The sequence below is a fragment of the Cydia strobilella genome, chromosome 18, assembly GCF_947568885.1.
Source record: "Cydia strobilella chromosome 18, ilCydStro3.1, whole genome shotgun sequence".
NCBI classification, from domain to species: Eukaryota; Metazoa; Arthropoda; class Insecta; order Lepidoptera; family Tortricidae; genus Cydia; species Cydia strobilella.
The window spans coordinates 15810314-15837282 of NC_086058.1; the positions used below are offsets into that span (position 1 = coordinate 15810314).

Sequence of the window (26969 nt, forward strand, 5' to 3'; positions counted from 1 at the left end):
AGCTTAGCATTCATTATATTCATTTCAAATCTACACACAATCTCATTTTCATTATTTTTTTCTCATCAGGACCTCAATTATCTTTGAAAGTAAAAGTTTCAGAGGAAATAGGGGTATATAGTGGGATAGCAACGGCGCGATAAAATGCCTCTCCCACCCAACCCCGCACACCCCGCCGTCGCCCGTGCCGAATCCGTCCCGTCCGGATTATACAGTCTACCTGATTATAGGGGGTCCGGATTAAAGAGGTCCTACTGTATGCCACATCCATTTAATCTTCTTCCACGTAAAGAAACAGCAAAAGGGCAGCTGTGTAATTTTGTAATTAGTCAATTCAGCAAGTAAGTTAAACAGTTTACTAACTTACAATAACTCACTTAACTCACCATGGATCTTATCTCGACACAATAAAGTTGAATATGGTTAATTAACTATATAATTATATTATGTATAGTGCTCGCATGTACCATTCGTAAACCTTATAACGAAGACTTAAGGGTGATTTTAGTATGTTAAGTAAGGGACTCTCAGATAAACGTCAGTGTCATGGACAGAAAGAGGACAAGGTAATCCGTTTCGCTAATTCAAAACTAAATTCAATATTGTAGACAGATGTTCTTTAAACAGCGGTTACGATACAAAGAAACAATGAACTTTACTGTAACGGCTAATTGTAATAGCGTTAAACACGAGTTATCAAAATTAGTTATTATCACTTCAACAAAACGGGAACATGTTGGATCAAGATACAACGCAACGATTTTGATAGCACACGCAGTGCGTTGTTTTAAATGTCAAACATCTATGAAATTATGACGTATAAATAACACTTGCATGTGTATACTATCAAAATCATTGCAGACTTTTCTTGGTCTAACTCTACACTTATAAAAAAATATCGGAAGAGGCTAAAACACGTAAATCATGTATCGTTTCGAATTCCAAATTCTGCCGTTGGGTCTCAATACTTCTCCAGCACAGCTTCGATCATGGCGACCTCGGGCGCGATGCCTGCCTTCTTGGCGGCGACCTTGAAGCACGCCATAACCTTGGTGACGCGGCTGCAGTCGTCTTCAATGTCCTCGTATTGCTTCTCGCAGTTGTGGACTAGTTCTACTACTGTGGCTGAGAGAACATCACCTGTAAACCAAAGCACCGAATAGTATTTTCAAAACGGTGAAGACATCATAAGGTATATGTCCGTAATTCGTTGGGATTTTTGATTTCTTTACATAGTTTTACCTATGGGTCATATCATTTATTTTATCCTAATGACTCAAGTAAATATTACAGTCTTAATCACTAATTATTAAACTATAGATTATACCATAAGGTATCCATCAAGAATTGCACAGATTAGCGTTTGGGATGTTCACATGATAAATAATGATAAATTAAATCAGCAATGTCAAGTTTAAATAAATTTAAATTCATCATTCAATGGTGAGTATGCATCAGACAAGAATTAAATTAATTAATTCAATTAGAGAGGTTCAGGTAAAGAATAAGTATTTTAAATTTGTGTACAACACAGCAGTAATATTTGATTTGTATAGCTGTTATATTATATTTAAGTTGTATTTGTTGCGCTCTCTCGGAAAGGTTTTCACGGAAGACCAGCGTCGGGGACCTCAAAGGTTCCTTGACATGAAGCTAAGTGGAGACCATTTCAGGAACGCTTTATAACCAGCAATCTATGTTAGCGTCATTAGTTAAGTTTAAATTAAGCGTTTTTGAATAAAGCATCTTCTATTCTATTCTATTCTATTCTTAAAAAAATTAAATTGTTAGTATATGATAATACTTATGTCATCACATTAGGAATAATTATGGGACATTGGAGAAATTTAGATATTTTAGTATTTTATAATTATATTTTTTGATAGTTCTACCACAGATTATATAATAGTTCGTTCTACTTTACAGTATTCTGCTTTACACACATTCTCAAAATGAGTCTATTGTTTCCCATATAGTTTTAAGTCATTATGTAATGTTTGTCCACATTGTCGTTAGTCATAATTTGTTTTTTCTCAGATTCGCGTAACTTTTCAGGATTGCCATAAAGCAAACCTAACCTATCTATAGGATAACCCGAGGAAAATCCTGGAAAGTTTACGGTTTCAGAATTATGACTAATGATAATATGACAATCATTACATTATGACTTTTAATAATTATGTCAATCTCAATCAATCTCAAAATATACCAAACATTCCTGTCCATATAATTAAATTTACCATTATCGAAACTTCTGATATAGTCAAACATGCTGTCATGGTGCATGCGATGATCGTCTTGCATTAAGGAGAACTTGTGGGACATACAGATGATGGCGCAGCCGATCTCTCTTTGTACTACCTCGAAGTCATCATCCCAGATGTGGTGCCATTTTTGCATGATCTCGGGGGATATTTGAGCCTGTGGGAGAGATAAGGTAAAATATGTTTCTTCTAATTTAAACTATCGTGAGACATACTAACTTAGCTAACTTAGCGGTTAGCTAGGATATCTTTAAACCATTACAATTAATCCAATAATTGTAATGATTAAAATATATCCTATGATCGTAAATTATTTATTATGTGAGGTGTGCAATAAAGAGTATTGTATTGTATTGTATTTTGATACCATTTCAAACTGTTCTGTGAAGTCGGTTTTTTTTCTGTAAAGGGGGCTAGTGTTCGTACATATGTATAACATGCCTTTTTTCGTTGTTACTTTTTGAGCTTTCGAGCAGATTTTCATAAGCTAGAGACTCTCAAACATTGATTTTAATGAAATTAGATTATATTATCCTTTTTTAAAGACACAAACCTATAGGAAAACCTTTACATTACCTACTCATAAAATCATTACAAATATCAAAAAAAAGGAACTGTCCTTACCTCCTCCCGACACATTTCCAAAGTCTTCCCATAATGCGCGTTGACGTTACTCATAGTAATGGAATGTTCTGATGCCGCCTCCATCTCTCCAGCAGCCAGGAACAGAGCCAACACCATCCAGCACAGCGCCATTTCAAAGACAATGATCATTCGCCGCCATCATGCCATTTTATTGCAAAAATATTTTTTATTTTCTAAATCTACGATTATGTCTGTCGTTTAACCACAACTTAATGTTGCAGATGTGTAATAAAGAGTATTTTATTAATACCTAGATACTGGAAAAGTCTATAATGGACTCTAAAAGTATAAACGTAGATGTCATTTAAGTGCTACAGACAGGTACATGCATAGCATGCAGCGTGTATAATTTCTTTAATATAATGTTCGGTTTCCGTTCGATTTGCTTATTCATTTAAATAAAACAATGTAATATAAAAATAATGAAGATGAAAAGACAGCATAATAAAGTTTTTAACAACAAACATTTTATTTAAACGTTCTTTTCGCCCGCGTCTTCGTTCGCGTGGACTTTTATGTTGTTGTATATTAACAGCAAACGAATTATCATTAGGGTTAATAATTTGAGAGTGCGCAACATTTGTGACATTATCTTTTTACGAAATTTCAAGCCCCTAATTCAATACAGTATTCGTATCGTACCCTTCATTTTGTTAACTATCAATTACCATACTAAAATGACAGTTTTCGAAATATCGGTTTAAAAGTTTGTAGGCATCTGTAGGTAATTGCTTGTCCCAGATTTTCCTGCGCCAGCAATACCTATATTTAAATTCGAAATGGGCTGGAAAATAGGAATACATTAGGTATCTCAGGCGATTGGTAAAAGAAGTTGCTCGGTGATTTTCCAGTAGAAGGTAGCTGAGTTTTCTGACTAAAAATAGTTTTTACATTACCATTGTTCATATAAATCACCTTCATGCATGCGAAGCCTCCAACCAGCCTGTAGCGGACCATAATAACTTTTTACCAACCGCCTTGGTTTAACGGTAGACTTCGAGCAAAATGTGATAAACACAAGGCAGGTAGTACCATTGTATGATTAAAACCATTTAAGTCCTATCGAGCAGTTCTTTTATTGCAATTCTAAAATACATACAATGAAATAAACTTTATGATATGGCCAAAACCACGTCAATCTTGTCAGTGTGGTATCGAATTTCACGTGTCGCCGTTGGGTCCTCTCCTCTATCACATCTCTGATCAAGTCGACGAGCAATCCAACACGTAGTTTTAAAATGAGAACGAAACTCCGTTTGTATGGAAAGGTGAAATTTGATCGAGCTTGCTGGGAACTTAAAAAACGTGTGACCCGTTTTTTAATATAGGTATTGCGGAAGTTATTAAAAGACAAAATTAGTCTTTTAACAAGACACCATTTCTCTTCAACCAAAAATATATTTTTAAGAACGAGTTAAATTGAATCGAGCTTTCTCTGGAGTCTCGTGACTCGTAAAATCCCCTTTTTCAGTTAGAAATAAAATCGCGTGGATAGCAAACCAATGCGTTATTTAGAAGAAATAAAAGGAGATTGTTATTTGCGAACAACGGGCACCTGAGCCCTCTTATTGTTTTCCCCAATGTGTACATGAGACAGAGAGTAGGACTGAGAGTACCGCGTATTAAATTTTTTCGAGGGTCAAATACATTTCAGAAAAATGTCACAATGCAGTTAAAAAAATTGCTTTTGATTCTCTTAGCTTTGCGATGTGTACAGGACACGAACGAGTAAATCATACAACATAATGTGAATGGAAATACAGGTCATAATCTAATGAATCTAATGTATAAGAATTTATTGAGTACCACAAGGCAGTATTTTGGGACCTCTGCTATTCTTATCACTAACACCTTATAAAACAAAGTTACCCGTCGCGTCTGTCTGGCTGTATGTTCATGATTAACTCAAAAACTATTGAACGGATTTTAAAGCGGATTTCACATATCAATAGATTGATTCTGGAGGAAGGTAAGTGTACAATTTGTTAAAGTTCTACCCGTGCGAAGCCGGGGCGGGTCGCTAGTTATACATAATAAAGATTTACCAAAATCCTTGCCCAATCATGATTGTCTACTATACGCAGATGACACATGATCTATTATTATAACATGTAAAAATTCGTTTACTTATAACGATAATTTAAATAGAGCACTATATAGTTAGTACAATTGAATGGTATGGTATGTAATCAAGACTAATAATATCCAGTTTAGTTCATTAAGAGGAAACAAATGTGGAATGAACTGTCGCCTGCGGTATTTCCGGACCGATATGACCTTCAAACCTTCAAGAAAAGAGCGTATTCCCATCTTAAAGGCCGGCAACGCACTTACAACCCCTCTGGTGTTGCGGGTGTCCATGGGCGGCGGTAATCGCTTTCCATCAGGTGATCCGTCTGCTCGTTTGCCTCCTATTTCATAAAAAAAAAAAAAAAAAAAAAAAAAACACACAAATTAGTTAATGAGCTTGTAAACACGACTAAACAGAAATATATATGCTCTCTTTGGCCTTCTAAAACATTTTTTATTATATCGATAAGAATAAACATTGGGCGGGATTTATCGAATAACACATGCGCCTATACGCGCAAATATGCTTATCTTGTGTACTCTTTTCTTTACCCGCTTCACCGTCAACAGTGTTAACTGAATATTTGAAACTCTTATTGCCAAGACTTAAGGTTCACCGAAGATCAGTTATGAGTGTTGCTGTCCATGTGTACCTACTCTTAGCAACATTTATTACATTTACGGGCAAATTCGAACGATGATCTAGATATCCACATATCCACTAGATATGAAACAGAAACGATAACGAGATATTTAATCATAATCATAATCATAATCATTTATTAATAACAAAAGTTACAGGTCATTCGAGTTATTGCCTATACGTAATAGGAAAATATAAACATAATGAACACTTACAAAGTGTAGTAGATTTTAACATAGGTAAGTTATTATATCACATATCTGATTTTGTAGGATTATGGCAGTAGAATTCTTTATGGTCGTAGAAAGCCTGCTCGATTAGCCAATTCTTCAGTTTTGTTTTAAAGACTGGGTTGCTGTGTGAGTTAACTATTTCGTTGGGTAGATGATTGTATACCTTTGGGCCCATGACGTGCACAAGTTTGGCTGACTTGGCCAGCTTGTGTGAAACGGCCGGGAGTCTTCTCTCAACTCGGGTGGAACGCACCGCATAGCGGCGAGTGGTTTCGCTCTTCTCACTCAAAGGTGTGCTATCCAACTGTTCTCGCGCGTGCACTGCCGCTTGTAGTATCAGCAGCGATGGCAGGGTTAATATGCCCAAAGACTTGAAGTGAGGCTTCGCCGACTCGGTCTGAAAGTCATGTCAAATTTGACATTTCCGCGATTCCGAATGTCCTCTTGAACGATATCTTTAAGATTTGCTTAAGATATTACTTAGACATCCAATGGATATCTAATGGATATCCCAAAACGTCACAATAATTGTAGCGTGAAATGACAATTGGTTTCTCGAATCTAACTGCAAAAGATAACTATTTGATGAGAACTAAACTATAAACCGAGCGCTGTCTACACAATTTTGACACCCACCCGCTATCTTCAGTCACCCGTGAACATGATGCATGTAACTGCGTCGAAATATCGGGAGCTCATAAATAATACAAAAGGTAATCACGGTCTATATCCCGGTCAATATAAGCAATGAGGATATAATAAGATAGCTAGAGCGGTACTGTCATAGTAAATTTTGTAACCACTGTAAATTCACTGCCATCTATCGACATACTTTAAAACTAAAAATGAAGATTTATAAAAATACGTTAAAATGTATTTAAATATGGATAAATGATTTTTTTTATTGCATTAATTATTTTTATATGATTTTGACCCATGTTCTTTTACTGGTATGCGTTAAAATTATAAATAACAAACGAAACAGTCAACGCCCTCTATACGAGAGTAGGCCAAAACTAGTGGCGCCATCTGATCGAGAATCAAATTTTCGTGATTTTCGAGGCACGTTTTTTCCTTAGACTGTATCCATCTATTACGGAGTTATATCTATCTTTGATATAAGTCTAACTGTTAGACAAGTATTAACAAAATAACATTGACAACTTACGAATTGCATTACAACATAAGTAAGTCAAAGCAGGTAGAATTTACACAGTATTTACAACATTTTTAGCCAGAGATAATAGTCGACATTCCTGGTTGCGAATTCATCAGTATGCGAACGTCGTCCGCGTTGCGGACGCCAAGCGTCCTTTGGGCCAACGGCATCGATGGATGCTACGTGTTTTACTCGTGTATCGTGTACAACATTGTATACACAGAAATAGATGTTACATATATATATGTATACAAAAGACGAGTGGTCTGGCCTAGTGGGTACCCTGCCTGTGAAGCCGATGGTCCTGGGTTCGAATCCCGGTAAGGGCATTTATTTGTGATGTGCACAGATATTTGTTCCTGAGTCACGAGTGTTTTCTATGTATTTAAGTATTTATATATTATATATATCGTTGTCTGAGTACCCATAACACAAGCCTCCTTGGGTTTACCGTGGGACTTAGTCAATCTGTGTAAGAATGTCTTATAATATTTATTTATTTAAAAGAAAACAAGTTACCAAGCCCTCCATTGCCAGAGCTAAGACTCGAATCAACGTCTACAGCTGATGCCCGTAGCCGTACCACGAGATAACATTTGACATTTACATTAGGGACTGCATGAATTCGATACCATTCCCTCTCTATCGCACCAACCCATCAGTCGATCGAGTTTACTCAGTCGTATATAGACGTCAAATGTCAACTCATGGTCAGGCTTAGAGCATTTCCTCCGAGTGGTCAGGACTACAGACTGGATGCCGTGCCAAGGCGGTAGACCAACCGCCAGACTTAAGTAGTATGATAGAGTTAGACCAAGATAAGTCTGCAACGATTTTGATAGGACACGCAGTGGAACTTGGAAGTGTTATTTTAAACGACAAAGTTTTTATTTTTATTTTATTTAAATTTAGTATAAAACATAAAAACTTGCAGAATAAATAGAAAACTTGAGACTGGCATGATACAATTTCCGTAATATTCGCAGTCTCTAAAGTTTACTCGAAGATATTATCTCGATGGGGAAGTCAATTAGATAGAAATAAACAGTGAACCCTAATTTAATGGCTGCATTACGCGCATTATGCGATTAGACGCGTGAGCATGCAATGTCACTGCATCCCCGGGGATGTACCGTTTCCATTGCTTCACGATTTTATACCTCGCTTTTTTAAGATTAGAATTTTTCTAACCTCAAAAATAGTGTTAATCAACATTTTTTTAACATGCAGATACGTCTGCGAGCGATAGTCCAAATTTTATATTAAAAGAAAAAATGGAAAAAGTTACACTTCCGGCAGGATTTGAACCCGCAACCTCCGCAATCCGTGCGTTGCTCTTTCAAACTCAAACTCAAACTCAAAAATTATTTATTTCAAGTAGGCTTAAAAATAAGCACTTTTGACAAGTCATACAGTCATAATCAAGAGAAAATAAAATATAACAAACATTCACTGAATAAAATAAAATTTTGAACGAATACAATTGGTTACAATTAATAAATTAATAGAGAATTTACATACAAGAAGGGAATAAAATGTCAGACAATTGGTAACAATTAATAAATTAATAGAAAATCAGTATCAAAATTACATACAAAAAATTGAATAAAATGTCAGCACAAGAAATAAAACAAACATAAATATCATTCAGTCCCAGGCAGTTTTGTCATTAATGTAATCTTTGGTACTATAATAAGCTTTACAAATTAATTTACTTTTAATGTATGTCTTAAATCTATTCATTGGAAGCTTAGTTATACTACTTGGCAGTTTATTGTAAAACCGTACACAATTACCTTCAAAGGAATTTTTAATTTTTTGCAGCCGTGTGGCTGGCACTGCTAACTTGTCCTTGTTTCTTGTGTTAATATTATGTACGTCACAATTTCTCTTAAAATTATGGATATGTTTATGAACATACACAATATTTGCGTAAATGTATTGGCAGTATACAGTTAGTATATTAATATCTTTGAACTTATTTCTGAGCGAATCTCTAACATTAATTTTATAAATTGAACGAATGGCGCGCTTCTGCAGTACAAAAATGGAATTGATATCAGCAGCATTACCCCAAAGCAAGATGCCGTATGACATGATACTATGAAAGTAGCTAAAATACACTAATCTTGCTGTTTTTTCGTCTGTTAAATGACGCATTTTGCATAAATACTGCATATGCTGCAGAACTGAGTTTACCTGCGAGAATATTTATGTGAGGGCCCCATTGCAGCTTGGAATCTAACGTCAAACCCAGAAATACTGTACTATTGGTCATTTCCAGTTCCTCATCTTTGATAGTGACAGTCGTTTGTATATTCCTGACATTTGTAGTGACGAACTTTATATATTTGGTTTTCATCTCGTTCAATAATAGGTTATTGACATTGAACCATTGCACTACTTTTGCTATAGCATTGTTTACATGATCGCTCGTATCTTCGTGACGCTTGACTTTAAAAATGAGGGAGGTATCGTCAGCAAACAGTACTATACCATGGTGATCTCTCACTAAGTACGGTAAATCGTTTATATAAATGAGGAATAGGAAGGGCCCCAATATCGACCCCTGGGGTACGCCCATTGAAACCAGTGATCCAGAGGACCGCTGTCCATTCACATCCACTTTTTGGATTCTCCCATCCAAATATGATTTTAGCAAATCCAGCGCTTTCCCTCTAACACCATAGAAGTGAAGTTTCCTCACGAGTGTTTCGTGACAAACGCAGTCGAACGCCTTAGATAAGTCACAAAAAATACCAATGGCATCATGTGACTCCTCCCAGGCATCGAAAATGTTTTTGATTAGTTCTATCCCAGCGTCAGTGGTCGATCGACCCCGAGTGAACCCAAACTGCTTGTTGTGCATCAAATTGTTCGTGTTAAAATGACTAAGTAACTGAGATAAAATTATCTTTTCAAAAATTTTGCTAAGTGTGGGCAGAACTGAAATAGGCCTATAATTAGTGGGATCGGTGGTACTACCTGTCTTAAATAGAGGAGTAATTTTGCTTTGCTTCATTAGGTTTGGAAACTCGCCACAGTCGACGCAGTTGTTAAATATGATTACTAAGTCAGGCACTAGTAGTTCAATAAGGGGCTTAATAACGAGAATAGAAACTCCCCAGAGATCACCGGTTTTTTTTACATTAATAGATCGAAATACTTTTAGTACATCTAGGTTAGTAACGTATTTAAATTTAAATTCTGTGAGACATTTAAGCAAATTATTTTCTAACAATCCAACGGCAGACGAACTTGATGAATTTAAGATGCTTGGTCGTGGTAACTGGTGCTGGTGCATTAGTAAAGAAAGTTTCAAATTCAGTAGCGATATCTGTATTAGATTCTATTACTTTTCCATTTACGTTAAGCCGGTATGTGGTATTTGTCTTTTTTTTTGCGACCAGTCTCCTCATTTATTATTTTCCATGTAGTTTTAATGATGTCAGAACATTTTTTTATCTTATTACTTAGAAAATTACATTTAGCTAAACGACAATTAAATTTGAAGCTTTTAGAAAACTGCTTTACATATTCTTTGAATTCATCGCTCGTTCTATAGCGCCGTTCCTCGTAAAGTTCGTATAATTTTTTCCTCTGATTATGTAAGTCTGCTGTAGCCCACTCACTAAAAGTATTTGCACCGCTAGCTACAACCGATTTAGAAGTGAATATTGTATTATACTCTTTTAAAAAGGTTTTGAAAAATTTATCGTACATATCATTGGGACCTAATTCCGCTGGCAAAATTGGTAACTGATGTGCAAGGTTATTCCTCATTCTCTCCAAACGCTCTGAAGTTACTGGTACAAACGTAATTTTCTTCTTTGTAGGACTTAAACTCCGTACTAGCTCAAATGTAATTAATTGACCCAAGTGATCTGATTCCAGTGAACTGATTACATTTTTACTAATAGGAACAATATCAGTAAAAATGTTATCAATACAGGTTGCGCTCGTAGCAGTTACCCTTGTAGGTTCCATAAAAATATGATCTAATCTAAAAGATTTGAAGAGACTTATCAAACTAACACTTAAGGAAGAAGTTTCTAGATCGTTGATGTTGAAGTCTCCACATATGACAAGTTGCTTTTTAATGTGTGAAAATTTTGATAAAATGGTTTCCATTTTCTTTTGGAAGATTTCAAAATTGCCCAAAGGTGGCCTATAAACACAAATGACAATGAACTGCTCTAATTCTACAGCGGCTATTTCAACAATTCTTTCGACAGACAAGGACACGATATCTTTACGTTCTTTGTATTTTAACTGATTGCTTATAATAATCATAGACCCGCCATGTATGGATTTAACTCTACTGAATATACTACCAAGTTGATGATTGTTGAAATTAAACATTTAACACTTAACCAATTGAGCTACGGAAGCCTACCAGAACCTTGCAAATCTTTCCATTCCTTCCCTTATGTATACACGCCTTTGGGGTGGCGTAAAGCGACATCTACCGTAAGACGATTACATCTTTTTAACGGCACCGGAGTCTCAAGTTGCATTGAGAATTCAACTTAACTTAATTTTAATCAACTTTTTTTTCCGAAATGCTAGGGTTTCTGTGATATTTAATATTGCAGTACAATAATTATGTAAACGACACTAAAATTCAGTGCATATATACTCGGATTTTATTTTAGAGAAAAAAAGTTACCACTATTTTTGAGATTACTACTTGTGATTAATTTATTATTATTATTATTTATTATTATCTTCAATCACTATGTATTTAAAAAAAAACTGCATCAAAATCCGTTGCGTAGTTTTAAAGATCTAAGCATACATAGGGACAGACAGCAGGAAGCGGCTTTGTTTTATACTATGTAGTGAAGTATGTTCCCCGATATTTCTAAGATTGATGAGCCAATTCTGACTTTCCCTGTGCTTTCCCTTTATTTTCACATTTCACACAATAAATCAACTTTTGTGGCTCTTTCACATTGTTAATCTGATGGTTTCTACTATGGTTGGCTCTTTTCTACAAACGTTTGCCGATCCCCGGTGTAACAGACGAATGCACTGATTCATAGGATAGTTGTTTATTCAAGGGAAACTAAAAGAAGAATGACAGAGAGTAAAAAAGAACATCAAATATAAAAACCGGCCAAGTGCGAGTCGGACTCGCGTACCGAGGGTTCCGTACTTTTTAGTATTTGTTGTTATAGCGGCAACAGAAATACATAATCTGTGAAAATTTCAACTGTCTAGCTATCACGGCTGATTAGATACAGCCTGGTGACAGACGGACAGACGGACAGCGGAGTCTTAGTAATAGGGTCCCGTTTTTACCCTTTGGGTACGGAACCCTAAAAATAAAAACAATAGAATTCAATAATATAAAAATGTTAAATAATTTCACGGTTTAGACACTTGTTTTAGCCACTCGCATATAATTTAATTTAATTTTTTATTTATTTAATTATACAAGGTCGAGTGGAGGAAACGAGGGGAGGCCTTTGCGCAGCAGTGGGATACTAAATTAGGCTAATAAAAAATATATTTTTTTAATTTTATTTTATTTTTGTATTATTTAATGTTACTGTTAGTATGTCTCACAACAGTTTAAATTCTATATAAAAATGTATAAAAAGTAAACATATTCAAAAATGTGCGTCGCACACACCCGGCGTACCGTACCGTGTATAAAAATGGACACGCGTCCTAGCTCCTATCGCACGGCGCTAATCCGCGTCATTATTATTCTTCATTAGAGCTTCAGCTGAGAGACATTTGTCACGGCACTAAGTCTGCCTGCGATGGTAATTAGTAAATATATCCTAATTTATCTGCTTTTCTAAGTTAAGAAAAAAAAATAGGTATTATTATTCAGTTAAATCACATTTAAAATCGGGTCTATCGCGAATTTATTTTGTTACCTTTATTTACAGACGTTTCGACACAGATTTCACTGGTCGTGGTCGCGGCTAACTACGATTTTAAATGTGATTTAATATGTGTTCAAAACGCGAAAGTTTTAAATGTTATATTATTATTCAATGGTTCAAAAATTCCTTTTTTGTTTCAGGTATGTTTTCCGGTCCGATTCAAAAATTGGCGTTGGCGCTCATCTCACGCAAGACTTTCACTATTTCGCATGCACCGATTCGTATGAGCGATCTTCAACGTTGTATCAAAATAAGATCAAAACTAACAGCAACAGCAACGCGGCAACGATATCAACGTAAACGGGGCATTTTCTATGAAAAGTGACCTTATTGTCGATGGCGCTTACGCCGCACAGCGCCGCGCGGCATCGTATTTATGGAGCATCGTTTATAATGGCGTAAGCGCCATCGACAATAAGGTCCCTTTTTATCGAAAATACCACAATTTATGAAGGAATTTACCTCCCTAATGTACCCAGTATACCTAAAGGGGCGAGAAAAAGATTGTTTATAGGGTTCCGTACCTCAAAAGGAAAAAACGGAACCCTTATAGGATCACTCGTGCGTCTGTCTGTCTGTCCGTCTGTCACAGCCTATTTTCTCCGAAACTACAAGACCAATTAAGTTGAAATTTGGTACACGTATGTAAATTTGTGACCCAAAGACGGAACTGTAACGTAAACAAATTAATTTTAAACATGGAGGCCACTTTTAATATTAAACGTGGTAAATAAGAAAATTAAAAAATAAAGTTTTTCAAAGTACATCCTGTTACATACCAAATGAAAGACCTTATTTTAAAAATCTCAAATATATATTTTTTGCAATTTTTTAATAAACAGTTTAGAAGTTATTAAAGAAAATAGAGCCCCCGCTTTATCTCCGAAACTACTGGGTCTAAAGTTTTGAAAAAAATACACAAAATAGTTCTTTACCTATAGATGACAGGAAAACGTATTAGGAATGTGCAGTCAAGCGTGAATCGGACTTAAGGTCCCTTTTTATCGAAAATAACCATTCCCCCGCTTTATCTCCGAAACTACTGGGTCTAAAGTTTAAAAAAAAATACACAAAATAGTTCTTTACCTATAGATGACAGGAAAACGTATTAGGAATGTGCAGTCAAGAGTGAATCGGACTTAATTACTTAGTTTTTGATCCAACCCTTACGGGTTTTTTAAAGACTCACGTTTCACATAAGAAAAATACATTGTTAAAAATTGTGCAATGTACGGAACCCTTGGAACGCGAGTCCGAGTCGCACTTGGCCGGTTTTTTAGTAATGCAAGAGTTCCAATAAAGGCTAGTAAATATAGATACTTACAATATTATCAATACATAGAAAATAAAGTAAATAAATCCACGCACGGGCCGCAAATAAAGCGGGCCATTAAAGTGCACGCGTCGCGTTGGCGATCGGCCAGGCGGCTCTTATTTATCGACGTTTAATAGCCCATTATGCAACTGTAAATCATATGGGAAGTTAACACGGTAAAAACCGGCCAAGTGCGAGTCGGACTCGCGCGCCGAGGGTTCCGTACTTTTTAGTATTTGTTGTTATAACGGCAACAGAAATACATCGTCTGTTAAAATTTCAACTGTCTAGCTAATTAGCTATCACGGTTCATGAGATACAGCCTGGTGACAGACAGACAGACGGACAGCGGAGTCCGGGTCCTCCGGTCCCGTTTTTACCCTTTGGTTACGGAACCCTAAAAAGGCTGTTTTGGTTTTCAAACTGTTTAACTTTGAATATAGGTGTAGGTTTAATACCCATCATACATTCCAAAATTTTCAAAATTAAATTACAGTTGTTTTTAAAAGAAACTACCTATGTACAAACTTTCTCACAATTCATCATCTTCCTCGCGTTGTCCCGGCATTTTTGCCACGGCTCCATGGGAGTCTGGGGTCCGCTTGGCAACTATCCCAAGAATTGGCGTAGGCACTAAGTTTTTACGAAAGCGACTGCCATCTGACCGTCCAACCCAGAGGGGAAAAAACTAGGCCTTGTCGGGATTAGTCCGGTTTCCTCACGATGTTTTCCTTCACCGAAAAGCGACTGGTATAAATTATCAAATGATATTTCGTACATAAGTTCCGAAAACTCATTGGTACGAGCCGGGGTTTGAACCCGCGACCTCCGGATTGCAAGTCGCACGCTCTTACCGCTAGGCCATCAGCGCTCTCACAATTCGGTGCGATAATTACTACGTAGTACATCCATATCGATGTGATATATTTCATTGCACAAATTCACCGAATATAGACCTTAATGCCATAGCAGTAAGAACGTAAATAATGAGTGTAATAAATAACGAAGTATCGATAGTAGAGAGTTATGGTTGGGTTAATTGTAGCTACTAGCATAATGTATGGGGCGAGTTACGTTCTTGTTCGGGACAATTCTGATTTTAGAAATATGTTACATATTGATTTGATATTCATATCAACGTATCTTGCGCCAATACTTACTAATCAATTGACTTATCATTTATCAAAGCCAAGAAAAATCCTTTTTTTTTAATCTGTAGATGTTCGGGACAATTCTGATTTTAGAAATATGTTATTGATTTGTTATTCATATCAACGTATCTTGCGCCAATACTTACTAATCAATTGAATTATCATTTACCAAATCCAGGAAAAATCCGTAATTTTTTAAATCTGTAAATGTAGGTATATATTATTTTTTACTAGCGACCTGCCCCGGCTTCGCACGGGTTACAAAAAAACCTTTAAAAAATTATACACCTAAACCTTCCTCAAGAATCACTCTATTGTTAGGTGAAAACCGCATGAATATCCGTTCAGTAGTTTTTGAGTTTATCGCGAACATACACTCACTCAAACGGACAGACGCGGCGTGGGACTTTGTTTTATCATGTTTTATAAGGTGTATTGAAGAACAATAAGAGTAAAGACAAAGCATGTTTTAGTAACAATATACAGGATTGTGTTTGAAAATACATGAAAATACATAAACAGAAAAACGTCAAAGAACTTAGCAAAGGTACAAGTATACGCAAATAAATATTAATATGAATTTTATAACAAAGGAAACACTTATCATCAGACAAGACGACTTCTTTGCCAGATATGGGTTTAGTTAGTTCAACTTCGTTCTCGCAAGATAACACTTGAAGAAATCAAACGCCTGTTATTTTTTATGAGCAATTTTGTTGAAATCACCATTTGCCGTTCAACTTGGTTCAACCGAACAATTATTCTCAAATTACCTATATTATTTCATTGTTGTTATACACTAATTTATTACACTTCAGTGCACTTTACTTCAGAACAAGATTAACGTATAAGTAAGATCATTAGTGTACAGACAAACTAAATCAGAGAATCGCTGACGCTCCGTATGAGCAAAGATAAATATAACTCCATAGATGGATACAGTCTAAGGAAAAAACGTGTCTCGAAAATCACGAAAATTTGATATTTGATTAGATGGCGCCACTACCTTTGGCCTACTCTCGTATAGAGGGCGTTGAAGGTTTCGTTTGTTATTTAACAATTTTAACGCATATCAGTAAAAGAACATGGGTCAAAATCATATAAAAATAATTAATGCAAATAAACAAAATCATTTATCCATATTTAAATACATTTTATCGTATTTTTCTTATCTTCGTTATCTTCATTTTTAGTTTTAAAGTTTGTCGATAGATGGCAGTGAATTTACTGTGGTTACAAAATTTACTCTGACAGTACCGCTCTATCCTATGTGATCCTATTATGTCCTATTATATCCTCTTTGGTGTGAGAGATTTCTGCGACCCTTTTAATCCTGGACATTGTAAGACAGAAAACCGTAATCGCCCCTATGCAGTTGAATGAGACAATTCCACTAAGACTACGCTAAGACAACGGTAATTCTGAAGTAAAGACGCGGTCACACATCCAGTGGCGTAGCTAGGGGGGGGGCCCGGGCGCCATCCAAGAGGGGGCGCCAAAATGGGCAAAAGGCAGCAGCAGGGAAACTTTTGTCAGTCGTCAGGGGGCGCAAATTTGGTGACTGCCCCGGGCGCCATATCTTCTAGCTACGCCCCTGCACATATCCAGTGTCAATTCGATATATTTTCTTTTTAGTTTAGGTACTTATAAAATGTATACATTATTTTATTATTTGCTTGATAACGGAAATTTTAATTGCTTTTGGGTGTACCTACAGATCTATTCTATTTTTTGGCGTGTAACGTCTTAATCTTAACCCTTATTTTAAAGATAAAACGTCTCCATAACTCCAAAAACGGCCAAGTGCGAGTCGGACTCGCGCACCGAGGGTTCCGTACTTTTTAGTATTTGTTGTTATAGCGGCAACAGAAATACTTACATCATCTGTGAAAATTTCAACTGTCTAGCTATCACGGTTCATGAGATACAGCCTGGTGACAAACGGACAGCGGAGTCTTAGTAATTGGGTCCCGTTTTTACCCTTTGCGTACGGAACCCTAAAAACGCAAAAGTGTTAATGGCTTATGGCTATGTTACGCTACAAAAATCGTCCAAGGAGTTAACTATTCTACGATTCTACCTACTGATCACCTAATTGGCAAGAATTAAAACTGGCACTAGCTATTAGCTTTCACAAAATTGACTGCAACCTCTTCTAAACCAGAGGAGAATTTGCTTAAAGTTTTTTTAGATATTTTTCTTTATCGATAAGCGAATCTTCTTCTTCCTCGCCTTTTCCCGTTACGGGGTCGGCTTTCCTTATTCTGAGCAAGGCAGTTCTATTCAGAGCGTCTTTCTTACGTAGGTTAAGGCTTTTCATATGTTTCTCAATAGTTTTCGTCCATGAGGTAAGTGGTTTTCCCCGATCTCTTCTTAAATAGGCATTTTTATCGATTATCGAAAAGCGAATATATACGAGTATCAATATACACACATATTCCGCGAAACCCATTCATAGAAGCCCGCTTACTTCGCCTGTGTGAAACACTCTTATTAAAATGATCATTGTAATCCTTGTCCGATTTGCCGGACGCCGGGGGTCCGGGCCCGGCTAATGGGCCGGCGATAAGCTTCGGACATCTGTCTTGAGAAGTTCTTAACGATGCAGAGTTAGAAATGATATGAACCTCGTATTTTAACAGAACGGGACTTGATTTCGTACACTATAAGGCGCTATTCATTATTACGTAAGACGAGTTAGGGGGGACGTCAAATACGGTGCAGAATTAGCTTAGACGGGCTCCAGTACCTTTGCCTTTGTAAGGACAACTAAACGTTCCATAATGATTTTTTTGAAAAAGAGACACTAAAACAACCGGGAGGAGTGGAAGAAGAGGGGGGGAGGCCTTTGCCCAGCAGTGGGACACAATAGGCTCGTAATAATAAATAATAATAATAAGACAACCCAAACTTGTATTCATTTTTTCCATAAGATTCTTACGTAATATCGGTAGTACTATTAGTTATTCTGTGGTAATATCAATCAATTAAATATTTATCAGTTGCATGCATGCAAATACAGTTCAATTCACTTATAATAAATTACAAAATAACACAGATAAAACAAACAGACAGAACAAAAATTACAGTATACAATTTAAATATAGAGGGGACGGGGTCGGCCTATTTTTATTTTTTCTTACATAGAGATGGGAGGGGGTCAAAAACTGGCAAAAATCGCCTTACGTAATAAATGAATGGCGCCTAAGTATTATTGTATAATACACAGTAACGCGATTCCGTCTTACAAAGTTTCTGGTTACCTAGAAAAAGTTTCCTGAATTTAGTTTGTTGAGAAAACTAAAAATACACTGCCGTGTCTAATCCTTCGCATAGGTAGTTCTGCTATTATTGCGCAAGGTGTCCAAATCGGAGCAATCAATGGTCTCAGCTGTCTCCTGTATCGGCAGGAGAGCCGGGTATATCCGGGCTTTGAATCCCGGATTACGGCTCTAATATATTACGAAACCGCCTTCCCATACAAATGTAGTCTCCATTTTCCTCTCAAGATTTTAACATTATTTGAATATTGAATTATTGACCATAGCAATGTTTTTTTTTTGTATTTTTAAACATTATAATAGTTAAGGGCGTTTACAAACTTGTATAGAAATTGTAGTAGTAGTAGTAAACACTGTATTGCACAAAACAAGTACATAACACAGAGAATACAGTAAATGTGTACAAAGGCGAACTTAAATTGTTGTTGAATTGTTGTCGCTCTTAACTTTTATAACAAGCAAAAAATTTAAAAAAGTCAAACGAAGGGGCATAGCTATTGTTAATATAGGTACTTTATCATATATCATATCATATCAAATTATGTAAAAATCTATAAATTACTTACATAAATAAAAATATAAATTAAAACATTACAAATCGATCGAAATTTGACTCATATTGCATTTTATCACATTCTAGGGCAAGCGTGGATGCGCTTTGGTGATGTCAGATGACATAATTATTGAAAGTCATAATGTAATGATTGTCATATTATCATTAGTCATAATTCTGAAACCGTTAACTTTTCAGGATTTTCCTCGGGTAATCCTATAGATAGGTTAGGTTAGGCACGGTTAGGTTAGGTTTGTTTTATGGCAATCCTGACAAGTTACGCGTTTCTGAGAAAAATTTAATTATGAGTATTATGACTAATGATAATATGACAATCGTTACATTATAACTTTCAATAATTATGTCAAACAATAGAGACCCGTCAGAATGAGATCAAGTTAATATTTTTTTCCTTAGTGGGAAGTTTTTTTTACAAAAACAAACGTAGGGTGACTGCTATGGTTTTTGTCCCCTTCATAGTATAAGTACTATAATTGGCCACTTAACAAATCAGAAAGAAACAAGGCAATAGAAGTCTTATTGTTGAGAGTGGCCAGTAACTATAGCAGTCACCCTAGTCGGGTATTTTTTTAGGGTTCCGTACCCAAAGGGTAAAAACGGGACCCTATTACTAAGACTCCGCAGTCGTTCTGTCTGTCTGCCCGTCTGTCACCAGGCTGTATCTCACGAACCGTGATAGCTAAGACAGTTAAAATTTTCACAGATGTATTTCTGTTGCCGCTATAACAAAAAATACTAAAAACAGAATAAAATAAATATTTAAGTGGGGCTCCCATACAACGTGATTTTTTTTGCGGTTTTATTGCGTAATGGTACAGAACCCTTCGTGCGCGAGCCCGACTCGCACTTGGCCGGTTTTTAGAACGTTTCGCTTGTTTTCCAGTTGTCCTATGTTGACAAGGGAAGCCGATAGTGAAATAATTAAAAATTCCGCTGTGACCGTAAAGCTCGCCAGCGATAAATCTATCGCCCCCGACAAGTGACACGCTGATTTGTCGCTTTTAATACTGCGGGCCCAGCATGGTCGCATTTCTATCGCTTGTCATTGTCACCATGCCTGTCACGTTCTAACAAGTATTGTATTCTAGTGCGAAAGACGGGCATAGTGACAGACGATAAAAATGGGACCATGCTGCGCCTGCTGGACAACTCGGTAATTGCATGCAATCATTTAACGTACGGTTCCTACTTTTAAACATAAAATGTATACAGAAATTTATTATAAACAAAATATGTATACAGAATTAGAGCAAGAACAAGCCACACTCTGTGACGGCAAAGTTTGTGTGCAAGACGAAAACTTGGACGACCGCGCGGAGTCGCCTTCCCATACAAACGTAGTCCCCATTTTCCTCTCTGGATATTGACATTATGGATAATAATTTTACTTAATTAGATGTATATTAACTACAGCTTTTTTGATTACCTATTATTACACCAATTTATATGCTCCTATTATAATAATTAAACAATCCAAAAAATCAAACGAAGGGGCATAGCTGTGGTTGATGTACTTACATCCAACTGGGTCAGAGTATAGCAAAAGGGGCCCCATTTTAGGACAGAAATTTTTCATAAAAAATTTTTTTTTTCTCATTTTTGCAACTTTTTTGATTAGAACTTTAAAGAACACATTAAAATAAGCATCTTTTATTATTATTATTACGAGCCTATTGTGTCCCACTGCTGGGCAAAGGCCTCCCCCCTCTTCTTCCACTCCTCCCGGTTTTGAGCTACATCTGGCCAGTCGCTCAAAAAGGAGTCCAAGTTATCCCGCCATCGCCGACGAGGTCTGCCGGATCCCCGGTTTGACTCATGGGGCAGCCACTCTGTGGTTATTTTGGCCCACAAGTCATTCGGCATGCGGCAGACATGACCAGCCCAGTCCCACTTTAACTTGTCCGCTTTCCGAGCTACATCTATTATTTGGGTTTTAGAGCGCAGCGTGGTGTTCCGGATGCGATCCCCGAGTTTCACACCTAATATGCTGCGCTCCATACCTCTCTGACAAACCCCGAGTTTGGACTTCTGAGCTTCCGTCAAAGACCAAGTCTGAGCACCGTAGGTGAGGACTGGAAGTATGCACATGTCCATGAGCCTACGTTTGAGTGATAGAGGTAGGTCTCCCTTCATGAGGTGTTTCATGGACCAATAGCTCTTCCAGGCGTTCTCGGTCCGTCTGTCGACCTCTTTTTCTTGTCGCGCCTGGAAAGAGACTATTTGGCCCAAATAAAGGTATTCATGGACATATGCAATGTGTTCTCCGTTTACCTCAATCCTACGTTTTGTGCTGTTAGTCATGACTTTGGTCTTTGACATATTCATCTTCAGTCCAACCTCGAGGCTTGCGTAGCTAAGGTCTTCTAGCATATGATGTAGCTCGGATGCCGTTGAGGAAAAAAGGACAATGTCATCGGCGAAGCGAAGGTTGGTTAACCTTTTCTCTCCGACAACCAACCCCTTGTCTCCCCAACGCGGCGCAAGCTTCTGGAAGACATGTTCTAATGTGCTGGTGAAAAGTTTCGGCGATAGCGGATCTCCTTGTTTTACTCCCCTTTGCACTTCGAAGGACGGGCCAGAAGATTGTAGTTTTATGGCGGCTGTACTATGTTTGTATACGGTGCTTAGAAGTTTGATGTAACTAGGGGATATTTCTTGGTGACTTAGAGCTGTGAAGATGGCATGGTGTGATATGCTGTCAAACGCTTTTGAATAGTCTACGAAGGCTAAGTAGAGGGGGAGATTATGTTCGTGGCATTTTTCGATAACTTGGTTTAACGTGTGTAGGTGGTCGGTGGTAGACAGGCCGGGGCGGAATCCCGCTTGTTCGGGTGGTTGGTGCAGATCAAGTTGACCCGAAATGCGGTTTTCTATTATTTTTATAAATATTTTATAAAGATGGGATACAAGGCTAATAGGGCGATAGTTGCCTATATCAGCCTTGTCGCCCTTCTTATGCAACAGGATTATGTTCGAATGGCACATATTTTTAGGAAAAGATTGAGTTGCTATAATTTTATTAAATAATTTACAAATGTGAGGAATTAATGATGGCTCCCCAACTCGCAACGCTTCAGTTGTGACGCCATCCTCACCCGCGCTTCTGCTGTACTTCATTTTCCGAAGCGCTAAGTATACCTCATGCTCTGTGATTGGTGGGATGGCGCTGAAACTATCGTCTTCGATTGGTAAATCTTGAGTTCGGAGGGGGTCCGAGTAGAGAGCCTTATAATATTCTGTAGCTATATTCAAAATTGTATTCCTGTCTCCCTGTTTTGTTCCTCTGCTGTCCCTTAAGCTAGTTATCCAGCTTTGCCCCTGAGATGCACCTTTTTTTTGCGGCCTTGAGGGACTTGTTTTTTGTTAGGGCTATTTCTACCAGTTTTGTATTATGGTGCCTGATATCTGCACGGATACTACGTTTTACCAATTTATCTTTTTCTCTATATTCTGGGCTATTCGTTGCGAGGTGTAAAGACTGTCTCTCATCTATAAGTTTTAATGTTTTTTCTGTTAGCTTTTTGTGTTTATTTTTAGTTGCTTTTATTTTGTTGCTGGCGTTTCTGATACTATTTACTATATGGTTATACTGACTATCCACGTTATCTTCTTTATGGTTTTCCAATACGTCAAAGTAGTTATTAATTTCTAAATTAAATTTATGTTTGTGCACTATGAGTGTATCTTTATCATGTTTTTGTATTTTAGTTTTTAAAATGAGTTGTTTGCGATAAATCGACTTGTTAAATATTAATTTGGCACGGAGTGGACGATGATCGGAGCTAAATTTTATGTTGTTTATAGTTTGTATGTTTTTGATAATTTGGTTATTAGATGTAATTATATAGTCTATTTCGTTCCTAGTGCGGGAATTCGGCGATATCCAGGTCCATCTTCGATGGAGTTTTTTGAAAAAATAACTGTTTGCAACTTGCATATTTTGTCCAAAGGCAAACTGGATGAGACGAGAGCCCCTTTCGTTACGATCTCCAAGACCATGAGGCCCCATGCATCTTTTATTGATTACAATTTTTTGATTAACTTGCCCGTTTAAGAACTACAGCGGTCCAAAGGGGGCGCATATGTCCCAGACGCTTTTTTCCCCAAAGAGTAATATTTCCGAGAACAAGCCCTTCTTACCCTGAGCCGACGGAGCCCCGCTACGCGGGGCTCCTATTTCTGGGCGGTTTGCCCTTCGGGCATCTGAAGCTACCTAACGAACCTAACCTACCTATCTATCGACTTAGTGTTACTATCGTGAAAACATTACTCTTTGGGGAAAAAAGCGACTGTGACATACGCGTGTGATTAAATTAACTACTGAAAAAATTAACGCCTGGTTAAAAAGCAGAATGGAGAAAAACGTTATTTTTTTTCATCGTAAATTTTCTAAGTGTCTGGCTCCTTAGTAATCCCATGGCCGAACTCGCAACTTCAGATCGCTCTAGTTCCTAAATGATCAAGTTTATAAAAAAACTTCTCTCAATAAAAGAGGCTTATTTTAATGATTACTTGAAAATAAAAAAATAAAAAGGAGCAAAAATGCAAAAAAAAGTCCTAAAATCGGGCCCCTTTTGCTATACCCCAACCTCCAACTGTGTCAAAATATGTTCAATAATGTTAATATCCAGAGAGGAAAATGAGGACTACGTTTGTATGGGAAGGCGATTCCGAGCGGCCGTCCAAGTTTTCGTCTTGCTGCACACAAACTTTGCCGTCACAGAGTGTGGAGTGCCACAATACACCTCATGCAAATTCCTAGAAAGTTTATAATGACCTCCTATAGCCTAAGTGGCTATTGGTTGGGCTACGGACTCTTATACAAAATAAATAAGACATTCAATTGTGTTAAGGTATGTGGCGCCATCTATTGACGAGTAGTGGAACTTTTAAATTTAAACTAGTTAGGTAAGTACATAGTGCCAGCGCACGCTAGGTGGAAATATGGAATATCTAAAATTAAACATCAAAATATTTTTAAAAAGTGCGTTCTTGACCAGATTATGGTAAAAAAGAGGTTTATGTATTAAAGTAGATATCTATGAACGAAAGGGGAGAGGCCTTTGCCCCAGCAGTGAAACACTATAACGGGCTAAGGAAAAAACCGGCCAAGTGCGAGTTGGACTCGCAAACGAAGGGTTCCGTACCATTACGCCAAAAAAACTGGCCAAGTGCGAGTCGGACTCGCGCACTACGGGTGTTTATTGTTATAGCGGCAACAGAAATACACAATGGACAGACGGACAGCGGAGTCTTAGTAGGTATAATAGCACAGATTATATAATACTACTATATTATACTTCACGTTTTTACCCTTCGGTACGCAACCCTAAAAATAGGTTCATTGTAAAAAAAACATATTCGTGTTTTTAATACATTTCTTACTTCCTTTGAATATAAGGAAACCTATACAACCATGAAGAAATTCAATAGTGTAGGTCAGGGGTCGGCAACCTTTTAGCAGCCAAGGGCCACATAGCAGTTAACGAAATTGACGCGGGCCGCACTTTGCTAATATCTATGACTTTATCAGGTATTGTCGTTTGTCAAAATTACATACAAAATAGCCAGGGAGGCTCGCGGGCCGCAAGTGAGAGGTTCGCGGGCCGCCTGTTGCCGACCCCTGGTGTAGGTGAAGTCCCTCAGTTCAGTTCAGTTTATTTATTGGTAAAAAATATTTTGCATGAGAGGTCTATGCCCCCCAGGTAGCATTTATACGTCATTGTGACGTCCGTTACGTCATTATGACGTATAAATGACGTCATTATGACGTCGCTGACGTCACTTTGCTACCTGGGCCAGCAGCGGGGCGTATAATTATAAGATCATTACTTATATATACATTTTTGTTTTTAAAAACTCGCCCAATGAAGTTGGCGCCATTTATTTATTACGTAAGACGATTTTTGCTAGTTTTGGCCCCCTCTCTCCCAAGAATAGACTGACCCCCTCCCCCTATATTACGTAAAAAATTAATGTTTGGTTTGTTTATAGACATGTAAACCATTTATTTAATTATCTACTATACCTAGGTAGTATAGTTGACGAAACATATTTTTTTTTCTATGAAATTATGAGTATTATGACATTTAAAATAATACTTCCACACTCTTTGCAAACACGGTGCAGAGCTTAAAAGGGCTCCAGTACCTTTGTAGGTACAAATAAACGTTCCAAAAATGATTTTTTTGAAAAATAAAGACTAAGGACGCGCGGGGTACGCGGAATCGGCAAAGGCCGATAGAAAAAACCTTTATCATCATCATTCGCTTGTCCTTGTCCCATTCACTTGGGGTCGGCGCAGCATGTCTTTTTCTTCCATACATCTCTGTCACCCGTCATGTCATCATTCACTTGCGTTAGTTTCATATCATCTTTCACACAGTCCATCCACCTTTTCCTCGGTTTTCCTCTCCTCGTACTTCCCTCCACATTCATTCTTAATACCTTTCTCGTCACATGACTTTCATCCCTCCGCATCACATGCCCGTACCATTCTAGGCGATTTGCCCTTACTTTTTCTGTTATGAGTGCAACTTTCAGGCTTCCTCTTATATACTCATTCCTTATCCTATCCATTCTCGTCACGCCACACATCCACCTTAACATTCTCATCTCCGCTACATGCTATCCCTTTTCATCCGTCACCTTTAGGGCCCAACACTCTGATCCATACATGACGACAGGTCTTATGATCGTTTTATAAATTTTACCCTTCAATCGAAGGGGCATACGGGCGTAACAAATGGTTCCCGTAACCTGTCGCCATTTCATCCATCCTGTGCTAATCCGGTTTTTCACGTCACGGTCAATATCGCTATCGCACTGTACGAGCGAACCGAGGTACTTGAAGTCGGAGCAGACCGGCAATGTAACGCTATCGAGTTCTATGGCAGCAAAACTGGAGAGACCGCCAAAATCGCAGAACATGTGTTCTGTTTTAGATCTGCTGATCTTTAGGCCAACATTCTCCAATTTTTGCCGCCATTTCTCAAGTCTGCTCTGCACCTCTAGTTCGTTTTCACCTACAAGCACAATGTCATCAGCAAACAGCATACACCAAGGTGCCTCCTCCTGTATCTTTATGTCTGCAATTATTTGCGAGCGAAAAAGTCGTCATTCGGCTCGGCTCGCATCGGCCGACGCCTGCCGGTGCCGATGCCTCTTTCGCTCTTAATGCGCAGACAAAGGTTTTTTATCGGCTTTTTCCGATTCCGCGTCGTCATATATAGGGAGACCCAATTCACAGTAAAAAATGATTACTTAAATTATTATAGTGGCATTTGACATATAAAGTGGTTGATTGACGACACATTGACGACATGTTTATTTGTCAGACAAAATATGTTACATATTTAATCGTAATCGTTTAGTGATTGCAGTTATTAGAAGTGTAGAATACATAATAATATTGATTTGACATTTTGAAGCCACATCATGGCCTGTCATTGTGATGAGTGATGAGTCAAATAAGGTGAAGTAGGTACAGTCAAGTGTAAAAATACAACTTACTCAAAAATATGTCCCATAGTTCTTAATTCGCTGACATACATATTTTTGAGAGTGACCCATATTTTTACACTTGACTGTACAGAGCTGAATTTTCTGATTCCTTATCCACATAAAGGGGTGTGATATCCTTATTAACCGACTTCAAGAAAAGGAGGTTCTGATTCAGTCTGTATCATTGTTTTACCGTAGGTACGTTTACGTACTTTACGTAAATTGTATGTT

The 26969-nt window shown here is 37.4% G+C and overlaps 2 protein-coding genes across 2 annotated transcripts in view; one reads left to right on the plus strand and one right to left on the minus strand.

The window, feature by feature from the left end:
• LOC134749594 (protein prickle-like) overlaps positions 1-26969 on the plus strand; it is a 518207-nt gene that overhangs the window by 185808 nt on the left and 305430 nt on the right. The gene's annotated exons all lie outside the window — the stretch shown is intronic.
• LOC134749741 (general odorant-binding protein 2-like) lies at positions 894-3084 on the minus strand. Its single transcript, XM_063684765.1, has 3 exons — positions 2889-3084; positions 2241-2421; positions 894-1140 (listed from the first exon to the last, which is right to left on the minus strand). The coding sequence occupies exons 1-3, from the start codon at positions 3036-3038 to the stop codon at positions 962-964; spliced, it is 510 nt and encodes a 169-aa protein (XP_063540835.1). The 5' UTR covers positions 3039-3084; the 3' UTR covers positions 894-961.

Excerpts from the sequence above, each read along its gene's own strand:
- LOC134749741 (XM_063684765.1), bottom strand. The coding sequence starts at position 3,038 with ATGATCATTGTCTTTGAAATGGCGCTGTGCTGGATGGTGTTGGCTCTG. Across the intron at positions 2,422-2,888 it reads TGGAAATGTGTCGGGAGGAG|GCTCAAATATCCCCCGAGAT; the intron begins GTAAGGACAGTT and ends TCTCTCCCACAG. Across the intron at positions 1,141-2,240 it reads TATCAGAAGTTTCGATAATG|GTGATGTTCTCTCAGCCACA; the intron begins GTAAATTTAATT and ends TTTGGTTTACAG.